Raw genomic sequence first — 21,172 nt, 5'->3', positions numbered from 1 at the left:
AAGTGCACGGTACATTTTGTGAAAGAAGGCACAAACTTTCAGGCAAATATGTATCATTGCATCACACTTTTTGTAGCCATGATGTAGATGCACGCAGTGTGTGTGTGTGTGTGTGTGTGTGTGTGTGTGTGTGTGTGTGTGTGTGTGTGTGTGTGTGTGTGTGTTTTAATTTACACCTTAAAAATTATTTAAAAAATTCTTCCAGCATGACATACAAAAAATGTTTCAGATGGGGTTATGGGTCACAGGAAAACTTAATTTAAAAACATTGGCTGCGCACCACAAGGAAGTGCACATCCATACCGATTTGTGGTGTGAATTTATGGAATCAGAATCAGAATCAGAATCAGAACCATTTATTCCCAAGGAAGTTTAAGGAATTTGTCATAGCGGAAGGTGCATAACATTAAACAATAACAAACAAACAATAACATCAAACAATCAACAACAATCAAGACAGTGCAAGAAATAGAAATAGAAACATATTAAAATTTACAATAGAATATAAAAGAATATAAAATAAAGTGCACAACAAACAGATAACAGGACTGTAAACAAGTGAAATGTAAGTGAAATGTTAAATGTGTTGAGTGTGTTTGAATAGAGAAACATAGGGATTGGTAGGAGTGACCGGTAGGAAATTGTCCTGGGGATGACAGTCAGTGGGGGTCCCAGGCTTTGTTTATGAGCCCGACTGACGACGGGAAGAAACTGTTCATGTGGCGTGAGGTCTTGGTCCTGATGGACCGCAGCCTCCTGCCAGATGGTAGGGACACAAACAGTTTATGTCCAGGGTGACAGGGGTCGGCTACAATCTTTCTTCCTCGCTTCAGGGTCCTTGAAGTGAACAAGTCCTGGAGGGACAGCAGATTGCAGCCAATCACCCTCTCGGCAGAGCGAATGATGCGCTACTAGACGGTGATGGAGGAGCAGAGGATGGTCTCAATGATGGCTGTGTAGAAGTGCACCATCGTAGTCTTTGGCAGGTTGAATTTCTTCAGCTGCCTCAGGAAGTACATCCTCTGCTGAGTCTTCTTGGTGATGGAGCTGATGTTCAGCTCCCACTTGAGGTCCTGGGTTGTGGTGGAGCCCAGTAAGCGGAAGGACTCCACAGCGTTGACGGGGGAGTCACACAGGGTGACAGGGGCAGGTGGGGCTACGTTCTTCCTGAAATCCACAACCATCTCCACTGTCTTCAGAGCGTTGAGCTCCAAGTTGTTCAGACCACACCAGGTCACCAGATGGTCAGTCTCCCATCTGTAGGCGGACTCATCTCCACCAGAGATGAGTCCAATGAGGGTGATGTCATCCGCAAACTTCAGGAGCTTGATGGACTGGTGACTGGAGGTGCAGCTGTTGGTGTACAGGGAGAAGAGAAGAGGGGAAAGAACGCAGCCTTGGGAGGAACCGGTGCTGATGGTCTGGGAGACTGAGACGTGCTTTCCCAGCTTCACATGCTGCTTCCTGTCAGACAGGAAGTCTGTGAACCACTTGCAGGTGGAGTCGGGCACGTGCAGCTGAGAGACCTTGTCATGCAGTAGATACGGGATGATTGTGTTGAAAACAGAGCTGAATTCCACAAACAGGATCTTGGCGTAGGTTTCTGGGGAGTCCAGATGCTGGAGGATGAAGTGAAGAGCCATGTTTTACCACCGCCTGAACCACTGAACCATGAACACTTTTTCCTACCTTGCACTGACATCTTTTTACCTATTTGATTCAAAATGTTTGTTTACTTTCAATTTGTGTTTCAATGTTTTTTGCATCACAGAAAGTTCTTTAAATTGCCTTCGATTTTGAAATGTGCAACAAAAATACACCTGCCTTAAACGTCTTACTTGAGTAGAAAAAAAATGTCTAAAAAAGTAGTAAATGTATACTCTGCTATTGTAGGCTATGCATCCTGTTCATTAAGTTGTATTATTTTCCCTCAGAGTAATAGTCATACATATTTTATGCCTAGTTTATTTGATAAAGTGATAACAGGCGACCAATCACATCAGATTGTGTAATGCCCTCTTTGATTTTCAGCACTGTGGACAGCATCAGGGGGCGGGACTTGTTGAAATGTTCCTGATTTCTGATTGGTCGGATCAGGCCAGCAACACAACCCTTGTTTTCTAGGCCCTGGTCCTGCCCGGGCTAGTAAAACCAGCGGATGGGGAGGAGGGGAGATATGCGCGTAAAGAAAAGACCTTACGTCACGTGACCGCCCCTTACTCCCAAACCCGTCATTTGAGGAATAACGTAACATATTTCTGTCAAAGCAGCTGCAGATCTGGCCGTTTCCTCCAATGTGTTTTAATGCAGATTAATCCATAGGATGCTATTTAAACGAACGGAGGGATTCTAAACTGACTAAACTGGAGGTAAGGCTTTAATCACGGCATTTTCATTCATTACAGGATGGGGGGGGGAATGAATGAAGGCTATTCAAATAAACCGGATTCTAGCTTCAGAAAAACCTAGAAATCTGTATCCTGTGTGGTTTATTGTGAGGAGTTTGGGCTTGACCTGCTCGGCGTCGGGATGAAGAGGAAGCACCAAATGCACCGTGTCGCACAGGCTGAAGGACGCTCCTCCGCCGGCTGTGATCACGATGCACTGTGCCCTACTGCAGCATCACTGCCATCCGCGGAAACAAATGCACATAGCGGACAGTTTAAAGATCTAAATCATATAAAGCAACCGGGATAAGGCTGTTTTTACTTGGCATAGATTGCTTCATCTGTGGCCGAAAGATGCCCTTCAGAGCTACTATATCTTCCCCATCCACCATCATATGCATTGAAATGTGGCTTACAGACCCACTCAAGTGACGTTTAGGGTGATTCATTGTAGCGTGTTTGCAGGTTAAAGAGCTAGACAAACATCTCTATAATAGATAGTGCAATCTGTAAACTCTGTGTAACGCCTATTTTGCGTCCATAGATTCAGGTTATGAATAGCCTACATTTTAGGAATCGCGACAAGGCCACACTGTCCCCCCACCACCCCCACCCGCGCGGATTACACAGCTGTAAATGCTACCAATAAAACGTGTTTGTCTGTCGATTTAATGAATGATGCTTCAATAGGGCTGGACACCACCTCTAATAAAACCATGCAGGGATTTAAAGTCTTTTATTCCAGTGAAGTGAGTGCACGCATCCACAGGAAGGCCTGTGGAGGATTGTGGCCCAGTTGCCCACAAGGAGAGCAGTGTGAGTGAGTGATGCTGCACTTAATAAAACAGCTCTGTTATTTCTCTGCAGTTTGGTTTTCAAGGCAGCTAAGATCAAAGTCTGTGTGCTTGTGGAGGAAAATACTGAACAGTCATCATGGCAGGTAAGCTTTTCCTTTCTGTTCAACTCCATAGTGTGCATGTGAGTCTCTGCACAAAAACTACCCATTTATAAATTGTAATCCTTCATGCAGCTGTCTTGATTTCTTTATGAATTTGGTGTGTGGGACGCTCTGTTGAACTGTGTCTTTGTGTCCTAGAAAACAACTTCCCTCCCCTGCCTCGATTCATCCCCCTCAGGCCATGTTTTTATCAAGACTTCAATGAGATCCCAGACCAGCGTCGTACCATGTGCAAGAGGCTCTACTACCTATGGATCTGTGAGTGCACTTGCAGTGAAATTTGTGTTGACTGTTAAGTTGCAGTACAGTATTGCATGTACAACATCTTTTACCACAACTCAAGTTTCATGTGTGTTGCTGGTGTCATGGTATAAACTGTAAACCTGTCCACGGCTTCTGGGTTTCTTATGCCGTGTCACTTTGTTTTACCCAAAACATCATGAGAGCCAAACATCATAGACACTCCAGTATAGCTGTGAGACCAGATTGACTCAGATTGTCTCACTGTCACAGAGAATATATTTTACGTTATCTTGTGCAATTGTATGCATGGATTGAAATATTGTGTCTAAGTTAGTTTTACACATTTGCGTTTTGCTCTTTCTTTTGAAAAACTAAATCTTTACAAATCTAAAACGGGAGCTCAGGTGGATTTTGATCAAGTTAATCTGCAAAAAAGTACTAGTTTGAGGTATTTTTCAAGCAAAAATGGCATATTTCTCTGGCTTCAGCTTCTTAAATGTGAGAATTTGCTGCTTTTCTTTGTTGAAAATCACTGAAGAATATCTTTAAGGTTTGGTTGGAAGTAAATCAAGACATCTGAAGACATCTCAGTCATTAAATAGACTAAATGACTTATCTATTAATAAAGAAAATAATTGGCAGATCAATTAAGAAAAAAATGATAGTTACAGCTCTTAGTGATAAAAGTATAGTAATGTGTCAAAATGTATTCATGTGAGCATCATGGTATCTTTTTCATCACCACATAGGTTCTGCCAATTGAAAACAGGAATGTAAGTCTGATGAAAAAGGAGATTAGTCTCAACAAAATGTTTGGTACTTGTAGAGTAGAAACTGTGTGCGGTGTGTGCTACATCATAGCTTTAGTATAGAACTGAACTTCTGGTGTTGTTGCTGAGATTCATAGTGAGTCAGTCCTGCTGAATTCATTTATGAGTAATGCAGCCTGTGGGATAGTCACTATGGAGGCTGTTGTCTTCAGTCTGTCTTGTTTTGGTCATCCTCGCTTCTTCTCTGTGATGTTGACAGTGAATAGCGCCACACTGGCTGTTAATCTGATTGGCTGTCTGGCGTGGATGTGTGGAGGAGGTGGAGCGACCAACTTTGGCATGGCCTTCCTGTGGCTCATCCTCTTCACTCCCTGCTCCTACGTGTGCTGGTTCAGGCCCATCTACAAGGCCTTCAAGTGAGCTGGTTCCACGTTGAGCTTACTCAACATCTTTTACCCGCTGTCCTGCTGGATCACATCAGCCCTGATGTTTATTATTATTCTCTCCATGCAGGACCGACAGCTCTTTCAACTTCATGGCTTTCTTCTTCGTCTTCATGGCGCAGGTGGTGATCAGTATTATCCAGACTGTTGGCATTCCAGGCTGGGGAGTGTGGTAAGAGCTTTGACAAACACAGATATGTTTGATATGAAGCGTAAATACAGATGGGTGACAAATAAAAGATATATAAAACACCATTCTTCTAAAATATATATTTGGATTTTTTATTATTTTTTCGATGGAGAGATAATGCTATTCTGGGGAAGCGTAAGTCACACTGAATCCAAAAACACATCTATCATATCTGAGTGTTCAGATTTGACTGAGTCAGATGAGTGTAAGGAGTGAGAGTTTTGGCACTAAGGGTTTTAAAGTACCTTAACTGCACCAGCATGCACCCTTCTCTTTCACATCATGCAATGTGTTTGCCTGAAGTGTCTCCCTCTGTACCCCTCTTGAACTCTCCCAAACTCCCACCGGGGGAGGCGTGCCGCACAGTTAGAAAACCTCTGCCCTAAACCAATAATCACACATATTTTCGAACAATTTTGCATTGTCATAGGTCATGAGGTCATGAGATATTAACTCTGTTGTTGATCCCATCAGTGGCTGGCTGGCTACCATTACCTTCTTCAGCACCAACATTGGCTCAGCTGTGGTGATGCTGATTCCCACCATCATGTTTACTGCGGTGGCTGTACTCTCCTTCATCGCCCTGACAAAGGTGACTTATACATTTCTTCTTCTTTAAGCAAACATTTGTGATGTTACAGAGCCATTATCTGCTATGAACGTTGTTGTTAAAAACTGTTTCAGCGTACTAAATAGCATGTTAGTATGGAATTTCGGACACAACCTGTGTCGTAGACTTGTAGCCTACATGCTCTGATACAAAACATTTTCCATTCGTTTTCCAGGCCACATGGCTTTGGTTATGAACCCATCATGCTGTTAAGTTTGTATTCCACTCAAAGCTAGCAAAATAGGTTACCTATCTTCAACTTGTTAAGTGAAAGCAAATTAACCTAGCTGGCTAATGTTAGCAATCTTTGCCATCCAAATCATATGACATGAACGAACATGATGTATGCAGTCTGAAGTATAGAGTGATTGGAACAAGCAATGGCTGACAATGTCGGTCACCCGGCACAGATATTGCACCAATCAAATTAACTGACAGTCCTGACATCATCAGTGGTACTAAGAAAAATTCATGCCACCTGGAGAACACTAATGTAGGAGGCACTATCACTGCAGAAAAAGGAATAAAACAAGTTTCTTCTTCACTTCTTAGCAAACATGTATTTTAATTTGAGCTCAAGGTTTTTTTTCTTCCTGAAAATGTATTTTTGAATTACTTCTTTTGCAGGTTCATAACTTCTACCGTGGCAGTGGTGGCAGCCTGGGTAAGGCCCAGGAGGAGTGGGCCAGCGGGGCTTGGAAGAACCCCCACGTCCAGCAGGCGGCTCAGCAGGCGGCCATGGGAGCCGCGCAGGGAGCCGTGCAGCAGAACCAATACTCAGCAGCTCCCACCTACAACTACGACGACCCGATGTAGGCCAGGCAGAGGAGGGGGCCGGGCTGCCGAGTGGGAGAGATAAAAAGGGATCAATTAAGAACACAATTCAGAATTAGGTGCCCTTCATTATAACACTGTACACGCTGAATTCAACCAGAAGTGTACTCTTATTGAATTCTGACATACATGGAGTTAATATTTAAGTCACTTCACATTTAAATCAACAGCCAGCTATTAAGCTGGCTCTTTTTTTTATCTCTTATGCTGCTCAATTTTAGCTGGTCACTGTGTGTGTTGCTTTCCAACGAAGACACATAATATAGCTAAAAACAATCCCCTGAGCTTCATCAGTTTATTCAGGTAGGTTCATCTGTGGTCATCAGAGTGACCTCTGCCTCTGCCTGAGTCACACTTTTAAAACATCTTTTGATTACGTTTAATGTGTTTTTTCATGTACTGTAGTAGCTATATTGTCAACAGTGTTTACTTTCATTAGCCTTGAAGGTCACCAAATGCTAAAAATATTTGCCACCCTCAGTTGATGCACTGTAGCTGCTTAATATTCAGCTGACGTGTGTTGTTAAAGGGATGGGTCAACAATTTGGGAAATACACTTCTTTGCTTTCTATGTCAAACGAGTCCTTTATGTTTAGGGTACAGTTAAACCGTAAGTTCATTATTTAGGAGCATATTATCCTTTTGATACCGGCCAATCATTTTCTTACTTTGTATGTAAACTTTGTTACTTTTTTGCTGAAAAAATTAAATCTTGACAACAGAAGTAGCATTTCAAAATATAAAAATAATAAGATTTAACAGTAAGATGAATAAAAAAATGAAATAACTTCAAACATAATTTAAATCAAAGACATTTGTTGGAAGCGATATCTAGCACAAAATGTATCGAGCAGGTATTTCCACAACTCAAAAAACGTTTTAATCTTTGAAAAGTTATTTTAAAGTTCATGTTTGGTGACCTGGTTGTTGTTTTCTTCACTGATGAGAAGTTGCATCAGTGAACCTCTCAGTTAAATTCGGCATATTTGTTACATTCTCAGGAAAGATGTGATAGCTGATTTAAAATTCTACCAGTAAAGCCCTGAAAGTGTCAACATGTCGGGCATTTGTCTCCTTTTAATCACCTTTATTCAACCATTCTGTTTGGTTTAGTTATTATGCATTGGTTATGTGTTTAGCAAGTTGATTTCAGTCAAATGAATAATTATTACATGTTAAAGTGAAGCACATGCAGTATTTAGGATTTCAGTTCATTGGATAAAACATTCCAAATCAACGTTGTACAGGTTAAAAGTGAAATAAAACCAAAACACTTGCAGGTTGGACATGCAGTAAATATTAATAATCATTGTTGTAGGTGGTCATCGCATTGTATGAAGTGATGGATATTTTCACCCCTTTGGCAAATTCTTCCACTTACCCGTACATATAAATGCTTAATGACTACTTGTTCCTGAAGCTCTGGATTTCAGGCCTTAGTGTGTCATTTTGTGGCTGTTGGTGTTATTCTATGAGTAGGTGTGATATGATATTTATATAAAAGAAAATATAAAATCCAAGCCAATCATTTCTTTATGAAGTGAAATTGATAGACAGAATATTTATGTGTCACCAGTCAGTCAGAGACAGTGTCATATTGATTTCAGTGTCACTCAAGTCTTCTTTGGAAACGTCCTCAAGATTCAGTAGATGGTTATTACAGTAATACAGTATTAGACTTGAAACAGAAGTTAAGATTCGTGTCCGAATGCTCGTTACTTCAAAACCTGTGAGTCGTCTTGTCTGATTGTGATGATGTGGTATTCAATAGGCTGTTGTTTTACTTTTTAGTTTGTTGTTTTTTGTACCAATCTATTATTATTTTGTGTATTTTGGACGATGTGTGGATGAGTTTGAAGCACATGTCCTCTGTGTCTTTCCATGGCTGTGGGTAACAGATTTTGAATTTGTTTTGTTTTTTTATAAATCAAAAAAAAAAAAGTATGTTTTGCTCTGGGTTACCTGTTGACATCAGTGCAAACTAAACATAAATATATTAAACAGTAATTAGGATCAAGTGGGGTCCTGTTGTGCAGGCTTTAAATATAGACGTGAATAGTAACGACCATAACATAAATTGTTATGTCTTGCAAAATGGTTCTGTTTTCAAGTTGGACACCACTAGTGTAATTTAACAAGTGCATAACATTTTCACCAGCAGATGCACACACAGTGAAGTATAACCCTGTAAACCGTAGCATCCACATGCGCTTCTGTTAGCAAATGCACAACGTTTAGCTGATCGGTTCTATAAATTAAGTGTGGAGTCTGCACAAAGAGCAGAGTTATCACGGTGAATTTTGGATCAGTCCAAACTTTTTTTTTTTTTGCCATATGTACATACAGCACATCTCATGTGATTATGGAAACTACAGCTGTATAGTTAACATGCAGCAGGAGCTGCAGTGCATATTGGATACAACTACTAATACTCTGCATTTCATGCTGCTGTATCAACGCTTCTGAAAGCCATTTCCCATGAACTCCCCCATGTTCCCACATGTACTGTATGTTGTTGGATATGTATTATCATGTACTATATCATAACTAGATATAAATATATGACTTGAGGTGAGGTAAATATTTGCCATGGATAAAACACATTCAATAGAAACATGTTGTAATTAGGTGAATGAAAGGTTCGAGGAGGCTGTGTCTCCATGAGTGAAGTAAATGAGAAATACATTTTTGTGTATTACTTTTGTATTATTTGATCTTACCCTAATAGATATTAAACAGTTATTGTTGCATCCTGTTTATTTGATGACTTTGTACATTGCTGTAGATGTTGAAGGAACATGAACCTCTATATTAGGTGACTTTTCATGAATGAAAAAAAACTACTTAAAAAACCTGCCAAAAAGCTTAAAACATTAACAGATAAGAGCATACAGCGAACATATAAAACCCTTCTATTCTTAAAATGTTTCTAAGCTTCATCTGCCCTCCAACCACATTTCAATCATTTATTGTGTCTTTGGTTACATAGTGTGAGCTACTCTGAACTGAGTGGCTCACACTCGTGATTAATACCGATTTAAATATAATTCAAAAAGTGTTTTCCCTCAAAATAAACATGTTGCATGTTGTAGTTTGACTCAGGCAGGAGGTTTAATGCATCCAGTTACTTAATGCATTTCACCAAGCTGAGGATGGACTTCTGCTTCAGAGACAGGTGTTGGGAAAACAAACAAAAAATGAGCAACTTTTTTTGTAAGATATCACACAATTGTAATGGGGTATTTGTCCATTGTTGTTGTAGTACCAATTATACTAAGGATATGAATACTTCTTCAACCATATGGAAGAAGACATCGATTGTTAATAATAAACAATTCAAAAACAAAAATAATATATTTATTAGAATACGACAACTGGTTTTAATAACTGGATAATATATATATATATAATTATTTAATAGCATATTGATTTCAATTTCATGTGCTTGAATGGTAATTGTTTTTTATGCTTCGTCATCCATGTGATTGTAAATGCAAAAGTTCAATGAAACCCAGACCGATGAAAGTCTCTGATGCAGATTTGCAAGGCTGTCAGACAGGAAACAACACTTTTATACAAAATCAAATCAGTATGACAGTTGTGTCAGCAGTAAATTATTTTATTCATTAAATAAAATATCAACATCGGCCCAGTACATCCGCAATCCATTAAGCAACAGGGAAAAAAATACACAGGGAAACCAGTAAAACAGCAATACTCTTAAAATTCTTTATTCATAAACTTGATGCAAGTTTACAAATTACTGTACATGGTCAAAATTTCTTCAAATGGAAAATGAGAAATAAAAGAAAATCAAATCGAGCCAACGGTGCCAGACTTGATCATGTTTTGTTGGAAAAATGAATTGACAGTTGAGATAAATTAATATTTTCAAAACACAGCCCAGTTTGATAAGCGTGCAAGTCTATTCACCACGTCGTGAAACTCTGAATCATCCCCTGATATCTGACGGGAGTCTTGGCCCTTTAGACTAGGACACTTCTTATTATTGAGACCTGACGATTCGTCCCCGCTCAGCTTCATCAGACATGTAACGAGTTGTATGCTGAGAAAAAAATTATTTCTCCTGATGTTGAAATATTAAGCTCAGAATGTGTTTGTTATTATATTTGACCTCTACAGGCACGTTGTTGCCAGTTGTGCAAATGTTTTTTATCAGGAATATTTAAAGATCAGATGCTGAAATCAAATCTACTTCAGTATTTGGGATGGAAAAAAAAACAAAGCATTAAATAGTGTGGGAAATCATTGAGCCATGACATGGGGTGGTCATCATGCTACTGCAATCCTGTTAAAATGGCATCATTCTGCTAAAGTCCTTCCTCTAACATTGCTTGAATTAAAAGAAACACGTGGCCCATAAAATTGTAAAGTTCATCTGTTTTTGACATCAGATCAGTGTGTGTGTGTGTGTAAGCCTAAACGTCAGCAGTACAGAGCGTTAATTAACCCAAGGAAATAACCACAAACTCAACATGTACTGATTCCCCTCCTAAGTATTGTTTGTTACCTGAGTTGCCATTCAAACATACTTTTGCAGACAGTGTTAACAAATAAACTGCAAAAGAGCCAACAGATTGATAGATACAGTGTGTCCTGCAGTGTGGGGAACAGTAGTAGCGATGAAGTACTACTGTATATTGCATGGTCAAAGTTGAAACGTACAATATCATAGAGTTTCAGTTCAGTTCTGAATGTTGTGGCAAAGGAAGCCCTGCAAATGGTGGATGTTTAGCTGTTGACTGAGAAAACAGCAGAGAGGAGATGAAGCCAGCTGTGTGTGATGTCATGTAACAGGGAATCAGTTTCAAATCTAAAGTGGGCAGGGGGCAAACCAACCAACTGAATGTATGTCAGGAAGATAGGAAAAACTAATTTGCTGCTAAACTGAGCAATATTATGGAAAAAAATCCAAACACATCTAAACACAATTTCATTTATTCCTTCTGTAAAGCCAATCCCACTGCTTAAAATCCATCTACCTTTTAGAACAGCGGTTGAGAAAAGGCCCATTTGCAATATGCTGTTTACACACACAGGGCTTCATTTTCAGCATCAACCTCTGCAGCTTTAATCAATAAAACGACCAATAACCAAACTGAGCGCTCGCGGGGCTGTTGGAGTAACAGATATGAGGCAAAGAAAAGCTCTTTAGATCTGTTAAAACGTCTAAAGTTATGGCTTAACGGCCACCTTAACATCTGGTGAAAATATTTTCTCCTCCAAAGATATGTAACATGGAGATTCTGAGATATTTCATGCCCATTGGCCCCGCTTTATTATCAACTACTGGTGGATTTGTTCACAGACAACAGTTAATCTTAGTTCAACAACATCCCAGCATTTTAATTCTGCTCGGCCCGATATTCTTCATATATTTTAAAAAGTAAGAGCTAAAAGACACCGAGTGGTAGTTCATCTCAGTTTTAAGATGAGCTTCCAAAATATGAAATTGATTTATTGTCTAGGATGCTCAAATAATAAAAATAGCTGAATAATATCTTTATAATATTTGCAATTCTGTACCAGTTAGTTTGCAAAAGGAAAAAAAGGGGGATAATGTGGCTGATAAAAACAGGTGCAGGGAGGCGCCACATCAAGAGCTTCAGTATCAGACTTCCGTTAAAATTCCCATCTAGAGGGGTGACTGACTCTTTGTGAAGCCCACTTTGTCAAAGCAGCTAAAGAAAAAGCACTTCCCCAAAATTAAAGGGAGAAATGTTTTTTTTAAAGACAAATGAGCATATTTAGCAGGACTAGTGATATCCGCACATCCTCCTCCTTACTAAAACACTGAGGGGAGAAGCAAAGTGACACCAGAATAAAGTCTTTACTGGACCGGGGAAAAGGAAAACTTGTCAGATGAGCCAACAAGATGGTTTCCGCCAGGAAGATGATATATTCCCAGTTCAGTCAGAAGGGGGGGAGATTCCAAAGAAAACAAGATACTTTGACCCAAAGACATGTTCCCAGTGCATAGTGGTAGCAGCTCCTTATCCGTCCTCTTTAGGTGGTGTGTACCAGCCTGTAAAAACAGAAAGACAAACCCCTTTGCCGATGGATCCAAACCACTGTGTGTCTACTGAGGCCCAACAGAAACATGTACTCACCATTCTTTTCATGAATCTGCACGAGGGATTTGTACGACTGTTGTGCTCTGGCAAGATTGTACTGGTTCTGAAAAACAAACAATGTTTTGTTAGGTGCACAGAAATTGCTCTGTATGCGGTAGGAACTGTATAAACAACTACAATCAACGGAAAAACACTAAATATAATTTTCCCGGTTGGTGCCTGGCTGAACTTGCAGCTCTCTGCTTAGGTAGACATTACTCCACTATATCTTTACATAGTTGTTTGATGATATGTGGCTCAATGGGTAGAGAGGGTTGTCCGGCAACCGCAAGGTCAGTTCAATCCTTGGCTGCTACATGTCCTGTGCCGAAGTGTCCCTGAGCAAGACACTGAACCCCTAACTGCTCCCCGGGCGCTTCTCAGCAGCCCACTGCTTCCAATAAGCAGGTGATGGGTGAAATGCAGAATCTAAATTTTGTATATATATATGTGTATATGTATATGACAACTGTAATACATTTCCATATATCCATGCTCTGAATATCGGATAGAGAACCTGAAAGCACTCTGAGACCGGACTAACGACATCACTTACCTTATTGGCTCCAAACTGCACCCTGGCTTTTCCTTTCACCAAAGTTGCATTTATCTGCATAATGACAGATTCTATGGAATAGGCACTGCTCCAGCCCTGAAAACACACAGAAAAACATTCATCCTGCTGTTGTAAGTTGAGGAAAATGATGCGATACCATGTATCAAAGTCATTTACAAACCTGTTTTGTGAGAAGCTCCATGCACAAGGCCCCTCCTCCTAGAACATAACTGCAATGAAAAGATAAAGATTTAGCATAAAGGTTGAGTGTTGCATGATATACACAAATAAACCAGCTATGTTAATTTGATCAAGAAAGTGTTCACTTGACTTTTTACAAATTTGTTGCATTTCAAATTGAGTTCACAATATCTTGATTTGCCTTGTGGGAGAGATTTTCGCAAAGAGGGGATTTAAATCTAGGACCCGTTGTGAATGCAACTTTTAAATGTACCAAGAAATTCAACCAGGATCCAAAGGATCTGACATTAGGCATAATGATTAGGCAAATAATTAGGCATAATGTCAGACATACGATGTGAAACATTTGCTTCACATTTGCGTTATTTCATCCACAGTGGGACAAATTAATATTGTGAGTAAATCTCTCCCAACAAAGTCCCAAAAATTCCTCTCAAAATTGTGCCTACAACAAATGTGGACCAAGTCCCAGTGACTGAACTTTCATCAGAGCATTTCATTTACAAACAGAGGGGAGATCACAACACACTCACCCTCCGGAGAGCACAGGTGAGACAACCCGGACAAAAGGTGGGTCAAAAGGAAAATTATCCTGTCATGTGAAGAAACACAAACAAACCGTGAGTCTCGAGAAAACTCTTTTCCCGAATAAAGCGATTGACAAATATTATGACAGGACGTACTTTATAAGAGAAATTGAGCAGAATGTAGTCCACTCCTTCTTTTTCTTTTAAGACCTGCATGTCACTATGTAACGGACTATCTGGGTCTACCCTGTAATACAGAACAAGAAGTCAAATCTAACAGAAAAACAACATTTAACACAATATTTGAAAATGTAAAAGCAAATGAATGTGGGAACTTACATCCTTAACTTGACATGCCATTCATAAAGGCTGTCACCGACTAGTTCACATGAATAAATACCTGCGAAAGACAGGAACACAGAGCGTTACTTCAATCTGCTGATGAGGTGTTCAAACGTTAAAAGTCATCACTGTGGCGCAACGTGTCACTGTAGTCACCTGTCTTGTAACTCTGTGATCTGTAGATCTCCCTGAGTTCCTTCATGAGGCGGTCTGAGGCTTGCACAGATCCAGACACTGCACCCTGCAACACAAATCACAAGAGTAAGTCACACCGACAGTAAGACACCTGGACAAATAAGAAGAGGCAGAATACTATAGAGGTGGGCTGGATGAAGACATCCCGCGGTGGAAGTCCTGTGCATTTCTGTCAATCGACGATGTTACAAGTTACTAAACTCTTCTTCTATGAGCACATAAGAGAAACATTAGAGTTGTGTGTGTGTTCCACTGTAGTAATGATAACAGCTATTTTAAGATGTTGACCTTTATATAATTTGAATAAATTCAGCAATTTGAATCAGTTCAGTTTTCCATTAACTTTGGATCATTTAACACACTGCCTCGTGTTTTGTTCTTGATTTCAGCGGACATCTTTTATCCTCTGCGTGGCCCGATGCAAACTAAACTTTTTGCTGGACGGCCTTGATTTTCTCTCTGCGGCAGCAGCCACACAGTGTCAGCAGTGAAAGGAACGATGAGTCTGCATTTTGGAAGCAGTGTTAGTGTTGATCTGAACATAATGAAACTGACAGAAGGATTAAAAAAAAAAAGAGACTTTATGTCCAGTGATCAACATTTCCTATCGTGTCATTTTCAAGTTGTAGTTGGAGTATTTGGGCTGACACTAGAAGGTACAGTGTTTCGACCTTCTCAGCGAACACAATGTGTGGCATTACAGCCACCACAACTTAAAAAAGAAAAAAAAAGACCTCAATGGGCACTTACATTCAAGTGATCCTGCCTCTGGTTCTTACGAATCTTCTCCAAGATGGCCAGATTTTCTTTTTCTATCCCGTCATCTTCTGACTTTTTCCCATCAACTGGCTCCTCTTCTTTCATGTCGTAATGGTCCAGGTCTTGGTCCAGGTCAATGTCCTGCTGTCAAAGTATCAATTGTGTTTAGAAACATGACGTAAAACAAAGTGGACCTTTAAGCTATGAAGAGTATGAATGCAGTGAACTGTCATTAATACACATAGGTACCTCTCCCATTTCTTCCTCTTCCTCCTCTTCAGATGTCACCTCATCTGACGGCCCATGCTGCAGTGATGAGAAACAGTTGTGAGTTGACAAACATTGAGTTTTAAAATGCAACACAAAGACATTTGCATTTTACTCTTTTTCAAGTGAGTACCTTTCGCTCCTGGGTAATCGGTCCAGTGGGTAGAGGCTGGTCCAGCATTTCCACATCTGGATGTTGTGGCAGGTTGTAAAGCCGACAGAGATCACAGATGAGGCGCTTCAACTGCTGAAGGAGCTGTGGGTGGAATCATGAAGACAAGACATCAATTGCCAAAAGCTAACTGCGATTACACTATTCTACCAAGTTTCCACTGTCCACATTCTCATTCTGAGCAGGCCTCTCTGAAGCTGGATCCACATCAGCCCACTTACCAACGTGCTGCCTTTTCTCACATCCTCTAAGCGCTCCAACACCTCAGCCAGGCTAGGATCATCGGAGTCAACAAACCATATTGGGGGTGTTGAGGGATAAGATTCCTGCAACAGAGGGACATGGAAATTTAGCAAGTCATGCTTTTATGTCAATGGTTTTATTGTCTACAGATATATTAACGCTTAACAAAGAACCACCAAACCAAAATGTTGCCCAGGGATATCTAACCTACATAAAATGTTAAGAGTGTATTTCAGATGGGTTGGTTGTGACTCTGGGAGTGTATAATAGCGTCATGTTATATATGGACCGGTTGTCAGAGACGGGAAAGACTCCCATGTTTACAACTCGCCAACAAAAGTCATTTGACAACTAAAGGCAGTTGTATAAGTATGATGTTAGTCACGTTGGGTTTAAAGTACTGTGCAATAACCGTTTAATTTGATTTTAATTACCTTGTATGACGACTGTGGCATCATTGTTTGGTTTTCAGACACGTATGCGTTGTCAAGCGCCAAGCATCGTGTATCAGAGCATTCAGAAAAAGTGGAAGCATAATCATGACTTGTCTGTTGAAGTGAGCGCTATTCAACATTTCAGCTATCTTTATATCTTTCTGGGGATCTAGCACTAATCATCATAAAGCCAAACTCAAAGAAGACACTTACATTGGATCTGGCCCTGTACAACCTGGTGTATCTCCAGCTGCTCTCCTTATAACTGATTGTCTAAATCAGGTGGGTTCAGCCACTCAAGAGCTGGTGACCACACATGATCCAGCTAATCAGACATGGGAAATGTGCAGAGCTTGAGGTACCGGATTGACTGACTGACTCACTTCTTATTTCCTAAATTCATATTGCGATACTGAATGCACTCTGGCATCTTTGAGGTTGCGTCGATGTGGACGACTTGACACAGCTTGAGTCTCAACACGACATGGCCTATAAAAACATTTTAACAGGCCATGTCTGTGTGTCTCAAAAATCGAGCAGAAGTGTAACTGCGTGTGTGTGGAGGAGAGGAGGATGTGGTCAGGATGTTAGGATGGTTGTGTGTGAGTGATCTGCACCCCCTGAACCATACAAATACAGCTGCAATGACACAAAGAGTGAGCCTCAGTTGTTAGTGACATCACCTACACAACCTGACGGTTGACTTGATGCGTTCTGCACACGCTCCAATATTATTTACAATGCTAATAATGTATACACACCGCTTCAAAGAGTTGGTGTTGAAATACATTTAAAAATAAATTCTACGTAATCATAATACGTTTGCAGCTAAGCTCACATTCTTAGTTGTTAAGTATAATATAGTGAACACTAGCTGTTGTCGTCATTATGTCGCTTTCTACATAGTTTGGTGTCCCGATAAAGAAACCGTTAACGTCAGTGTTATTTTACGTTCGCCACAGGGATCCGTCTATTTACTGAAAAGGCACAAAAATACAGTGGAACAACACTCGCCTCTATTTAACGTTAACGTTAAATATATACGAACGGGAACATTCAGCCGTATGCCTGTGTAGATTAAATGTATTTTTGAAACAGCCATGATGTTGTGAAATCCCCCCTAACGTTAAATAATGTTAACGTTAAATTAGACGGGTTCAGTTCAGTAACTAGAAAGTTAGCAGCTGTAGCAAACAGTAGCAGTTATTTAGGCTAACAAGACGAGCTAACAGGCTAGCAGAGAGCTACCGCAGCGTCGTTACTAAACGACGTATTCTTCTACACTTTTCCAAAGTATATTTAGCACAACAGTGCTGTGTTGTTTTCTTTAATCCACACGGTTTCTTACATATTGGTGGCTTTAAACAAGACATGAAAATAAAAAGTGAACACTGAAATCGTAGTTAATTTGTAAACACGGAACCTTCCGCGGAATGATTTGGTTCCAGTCGATAGTCGGTGGTTAGCTTGTGCGCAGAGAGCTGGCCTGGACTCACCGTGATGTTGCAGTGAATGATCAGCGGCTTCTCTCCTGTTACGTTGAATTGGCAACTGAGTTCGTCTGGTTTCCAGTCTATTATTCTGAATCGTTCGTGGTTTGGGTCAAAAATGGACTCCAAAAACTTCAATTCGGCCTTCAGCCCCGAAACCGACATCTTCTACTCATCTCAAACCACCAGGCCGCTGGCAGAAGGGAAGTCGGGGCGGAATGTGACCGCGCAGTTGAGTCGGGTCTACGGATCTCGCACATTAGCGTGAGAACAACAACAAAGGGCTGGAGGGTTAGGTCTTTGGTGAACACTGTCACTGGAATTTGACAGTACTGACAGTGTACAACTGAAATTTAAAATAACTTAATTATGTTCTATTTTATTGTTTTTTATTGTGTATTTTTATTATCATGACATGACATCATTTTATTTTGAAGTGAGCATCAGCCCCGGGGGCACTAGACCTCCAGGGGCCGCAAAAGCCCCAGGGCCTCTATGTGTTTGTTGTTTTTTTGAGGGATATTTGATTAATTGCAATTTTTTTTTACCACAACAGAACAATATAAAATGCGCTATATAACTGTGTGGTCCTATGTCGAGCAGTATATTGCAGTCCAACACAAACCTGTTCTACCTTTGTGAAGCAAACAAGTTCAGATTTTTTAAAGTTGTGTCATAGAGGTGTTAGCAGAATACCTATGTTGCAGTACTAAATATGCTGCAAACTACAGCCTCTAAAACTTCTATAGCTCCAAACTGATAGATCAAAGCTTATACACAAATTTTCCATCATTCCATCATGTCCCTTCTCCCTCCAGAACAGAAGTAAGACAAATTGCATGGCTTAAGTTGACTTTTGGCTGGAATCTAGATATACAATTGTTTGCCTGTTTTGATTTGGAGTGATTTGAGTGGTAATGATATAGGTATGTATTGTGCTGGCTCAGGTTATGATGCTTCTTCACCTGAACACCTGCATCTTTGTTCTCTTCACAAGGACCACAAACAAAATAATTCTTTGATTTAATTACATTACATTACATTACATTACATTACAGTCATTTAGCAGACGCTTTTATCCAAAGCGACTTACAATAAGTGCATTCAACATTGGTAATCAAAAGAACTACTAGTCACCAGAAGTCATAAGTACATTTCCTTTTCCAAACAAGCATCTAAGAGCATGAAGCAGAGCATAACTCAGAGCCAAAGTACAGAAACAAGAAAAACATTGAGTGCTATAAGTAATACGAATACAATAAGTGCAACAAGCTAGTATGAAAACAATAAGCGCTAAGTGGAAGGCTCAGGGTAGCACTTCCTGAAGAGGTGAGTTTTCAGCCTGCGCCGAAAGATGGGCAGCGACTCCGCTGTCCTGACGTCAGTGGGAAGTTCATTCCACCACTGTGGGGCCAGGACAGAAAACAGCCGTGACCGGGTCGATCGGCTGCCAGGACCTCTGAGCGACGGGGCAACCAATCGCCCCGAGGCAGCAGAGCGAAGTAGTCGGGCGGGGGTGTAAGGCTTGACCATGGCCTTGAGATAGGAAGGAGCTGTTCCTTTCACTGCCCTGTAGGCTAGCACCAGAGTCTTAAACTGGATGCGAGCTCTTACAGGTAGCCAGTGTACAGAACGGAGAAAGGAAGTTGTGTGGGAGAACGTGGGGCGATTGAACACCAGGCGAGCTGCGGCTTTCTGGACAAGCTCCAGAGGTCTGATGGCCGACGCCGGGGCTCCGGCGAGTAGAGAGTTGCAGTAGTCCAGGCGGGAGATGACAAGAGCCTGGATGAGAACCTGCGCCGTCTCGTCAGTCAGGAAGGGACGAATCCTCCTGATGTTGTAGAGCAGGAATCTGCAGGAGCGTGTAACGGATGAAATGTTTGCCGAGAATGACAGTTGGTCATCCAGGGTCACACCCAGGTTCCTCGCAGTCCGAGTTGGCGTCACCACGGTATCATCAATGGTGATGGACAGGTCCCGGTGCGGGCAACCCTTCCCCAGGAGGAACAGTAGCTCAGTTTTGTCTAGGTTGAGCTTGAGGTGGTGTGTCGTCATCCACTTCGAGATGTCAGCCAAACATGCAGCGATGCGCGTCTCCACTTGGGTGTCACCGGGGGGAAATGACAGGACCAGCTGGGTGTCATCGGCATAACAATGGTAGGAGAAGTCATGCGAGCGAATAACAGAACCCAGAGATGTTGTGTAGAGCGAGAAGAGAAGGGGGCCCAGAACTGACCCTTGCGGAACCCCCGTAGTCAGCGTGCGTGGTTCCGACACGGCCCCCCTCCAGGTCACCTGGTAGGATCGACCCGTCAGGTAGGATGCAAACAGGGAGAGTGCAGAGCCTGAGACGCCCATCCCCTCGAGGGATGAGAGGAGGATTTGATGGTTCACAGTGTCAAACGCCGCAGACAAGTCCAGGAGAATCAGGACAGAGGAGAGAGAGTTAGCTCTCGCGGCGTGAAGCGACTCTGTCACCGCAAGGAGGGCCGTCTCTGTCGAGTGACCCACTTTGAACCCAGACTGGTGAGGGTCCAAAAAGCTGTTTTGGTGGAGATAGGAAGACAGTTGGTTAAAGACAGCACGTTCAAGTGTTTTGGATAGAAAGGGTAGAAGAGAAACCGGTCTGAAGTTCTTGACATCAGAGGGGTCAAGTGATGGTTTCTTCAGAAGGGGGGTGACTCTGGCGGCCTTGAAGGCCGTGGGAAAGCATCCTGAAACAAGAGATGTGTTGATGAGGTGGGTGAGGAAAGGAAGGAGTTCAGTCGCAATAGACTGAAGAAGAGGGGAAGGGATCGGGTCAAGGGAGCACGTGGTGGGGCGGTTAGACGTAACAAGGTTGAGGATCTCGTTAGGGGAGAGAGGAGCCAGAAAGGGTAAGATGGGGCGTGGAGATGGGAGGGAGAGCTGTGGGGGCAGGATTGGACAGGGAGAGAGGGGCTGAGAGAAGGAGGATCTGATATCGTTTACCTTCTTGTCAAAGAAGTTGGCAAAATCATCAGGGAGAAGGGAGGAAGTAGTGGTAATTGTGTCATCCATGGTCCCTTTTGTAGTTGTGTGTGATCCAGTATTCTATTTTTCTCTATAAGCAAAACTAAAAACAAATCCATGTGTGTGCCACATCGACAACTGTCTTCCTACCCTATAGAGAACATTATAAATAAGTTCTCAATTTGCCTTTACACTTTTGTCATGCAGATGCTGATTCTATATACACCTAAATCCTAACTTTAGCAGATGACCTCAAATCCCTTTTATTATTAAGTTATTACAACTAAGCAAAGATTGGAGCAGTGGTTTTCAACCTGAGGGTCAGGACCCCCAAAAAAGTCCAAAAAGAAATCTGAGGGGTCATGAATTGAATAAAATAATATTAAAGCACAAGGTAATTTATTTCTACATAATTATGTTCATGTT

At 41.3% G+C, this 21,172-nt stretch overlaps 2 protein-coding genes across 3 annotated transcripts; one reads left to right on the top strand and one right to left on the bottom strand.

The window, feature by feature from the left end:
* The first annotated feature begins 2,142 nt into the window (after nucleotides 1-2,142).
* Nucleotides 2,143-9,183, top strand: scamp5a (secretory carrier membrane protein 5a). The gene is made up of 7 exons (XM_068723767.1): nucleotides 2,143-2,369; nucleotides 3,255-3,327; nucleotides 3,484-3,603; nucleotides 4,618-4,774; nucleotides 4,872-4,973; nucleotides 5,466-5,583; nucleotides 6,229-9,183. The coding sequence occupies exons 2-7, from the start codon at nucleotides 3,321-3,323 to the stop codon at nucleotides 6,415-6,417; spliced, it is 693 nt and encodes a 230-aa protein (XP_068579868.1). The 5' UTR covers nucleotides 2,143-2,369; nucleotides 3,255-3,320; the 3' UTR covers nucleotides 6,418-9,183.
* A 967-nt stretch (nucleotides 9,184-10,150) lies between these two features.
* LOC137881296 (ubiquitin-conjugating enzyme E2 Q2-like) lies at nucleotides 10,151-17,991 on the bottom strand. Of its 2 annotated transcripts, none has more exons than XM_068723180.1 (13): nucleotides 17,762-17,991; nucleotides 15,810-15,914; nucleotides 15,550-15,672; nucleotides 15,399-15,455; nucleotides 15,141-15,293; nucleotides 14,352-14,436; nucleotides 14,193-14,253; nucleotides 14,010-14,100; nucleotides 13,860-13,918; nucleotides 13,307-13,355; nucleotides 13,126-13,221; nucleotides 12,567-12,633; nucleotides 10,151-12,481 (listed from the first exon to the last, which is right to left on the bottom strand). In XM_068723180.1, exons 1-13 carry the CDS (start codon nucleotides 17,918-17,920, stop codon nucleotides 12,450-12,452), a joined length of 1,137 nt encoding a protein of 378 aa, XP_068579281.1. In that variant the 5' UTR covers nucleotides 17,921-17,991; the 3' UTR covers nucleotides 10,151-12,449. The 2 variants fall into 2 exon arrangements, with proteins under 2 accessions (XP_068579281.1, XP_068579282.1); XM_068723181.1 differs by having other exon boundaries at nucleotides 15,141-15,290.
* Between the last annotated feature and the right edge of the window lie 3,181 nt (nucleotides 17,992-21,172).

Source organism: Cebidichthys violaceus, unplaced genomic scaffold (genome assembly GCF_023349555.1).
Source record: "Cebidichthys violaceus isolate CVI_PGR_0920_01 unplaced genomic scaffold, fCebVio1.0.p SCAF_3, whole genome shotgun sequence".
Taxonomy (NCBI): domain Eukaryota; kingdom Metazoa; phylum Chordata; class Actinopteri; order Perciformes; family Stichaeidae; genus Cebidichthys; species Cebidichthys violaceus.
This window is presented reverse-complemented; position numbering and strand designations above follow the sequence as displayed.

Excerpts from the sequence above, each read along its gene's own strand:
- LOC137881296 (XM_068723180.1), bottom strand. The coding sequence starts at position 17,920 with ATGTCGGTTTCGGGGCTGAAGGCCGAATTGAAGTTTTTGGAGTCCATT. Across the intron at positions 14,101-14,192 it reads TGGCATGTCAAGTTAAGGAT|GGTAGACCCAGATAGTCCGT; the intron begins GTAAGTTCCCAC and ends TCTGTATTACAG. Across the intron at positions 13,222-13,306 it reads TGGAGCTTCTCACAAAACAG|GGCTGGAGCAGTGCCTATTC; the intron begins GTTTGTAAATGA and ends GTGTGTTTTCAG.
- scamp5a (XM_068723767.1), top strand. Across the intron at positions 4,974-5,465 it reads ATTCCAGGCTGGGGAGTGTG|TGGCTGGCTGGCTACCATTA; the intron begins GTAAGAGCTTTG and ends TGATCCCATCAG. Across the intron at positions 5,584-6,228 it reads CCTTCATCGCCCTGACAAAG|GTTCATAACTTCTACCGTGG; the intron begins GTGACTTATACA and ends CTTCTTTTGCAG.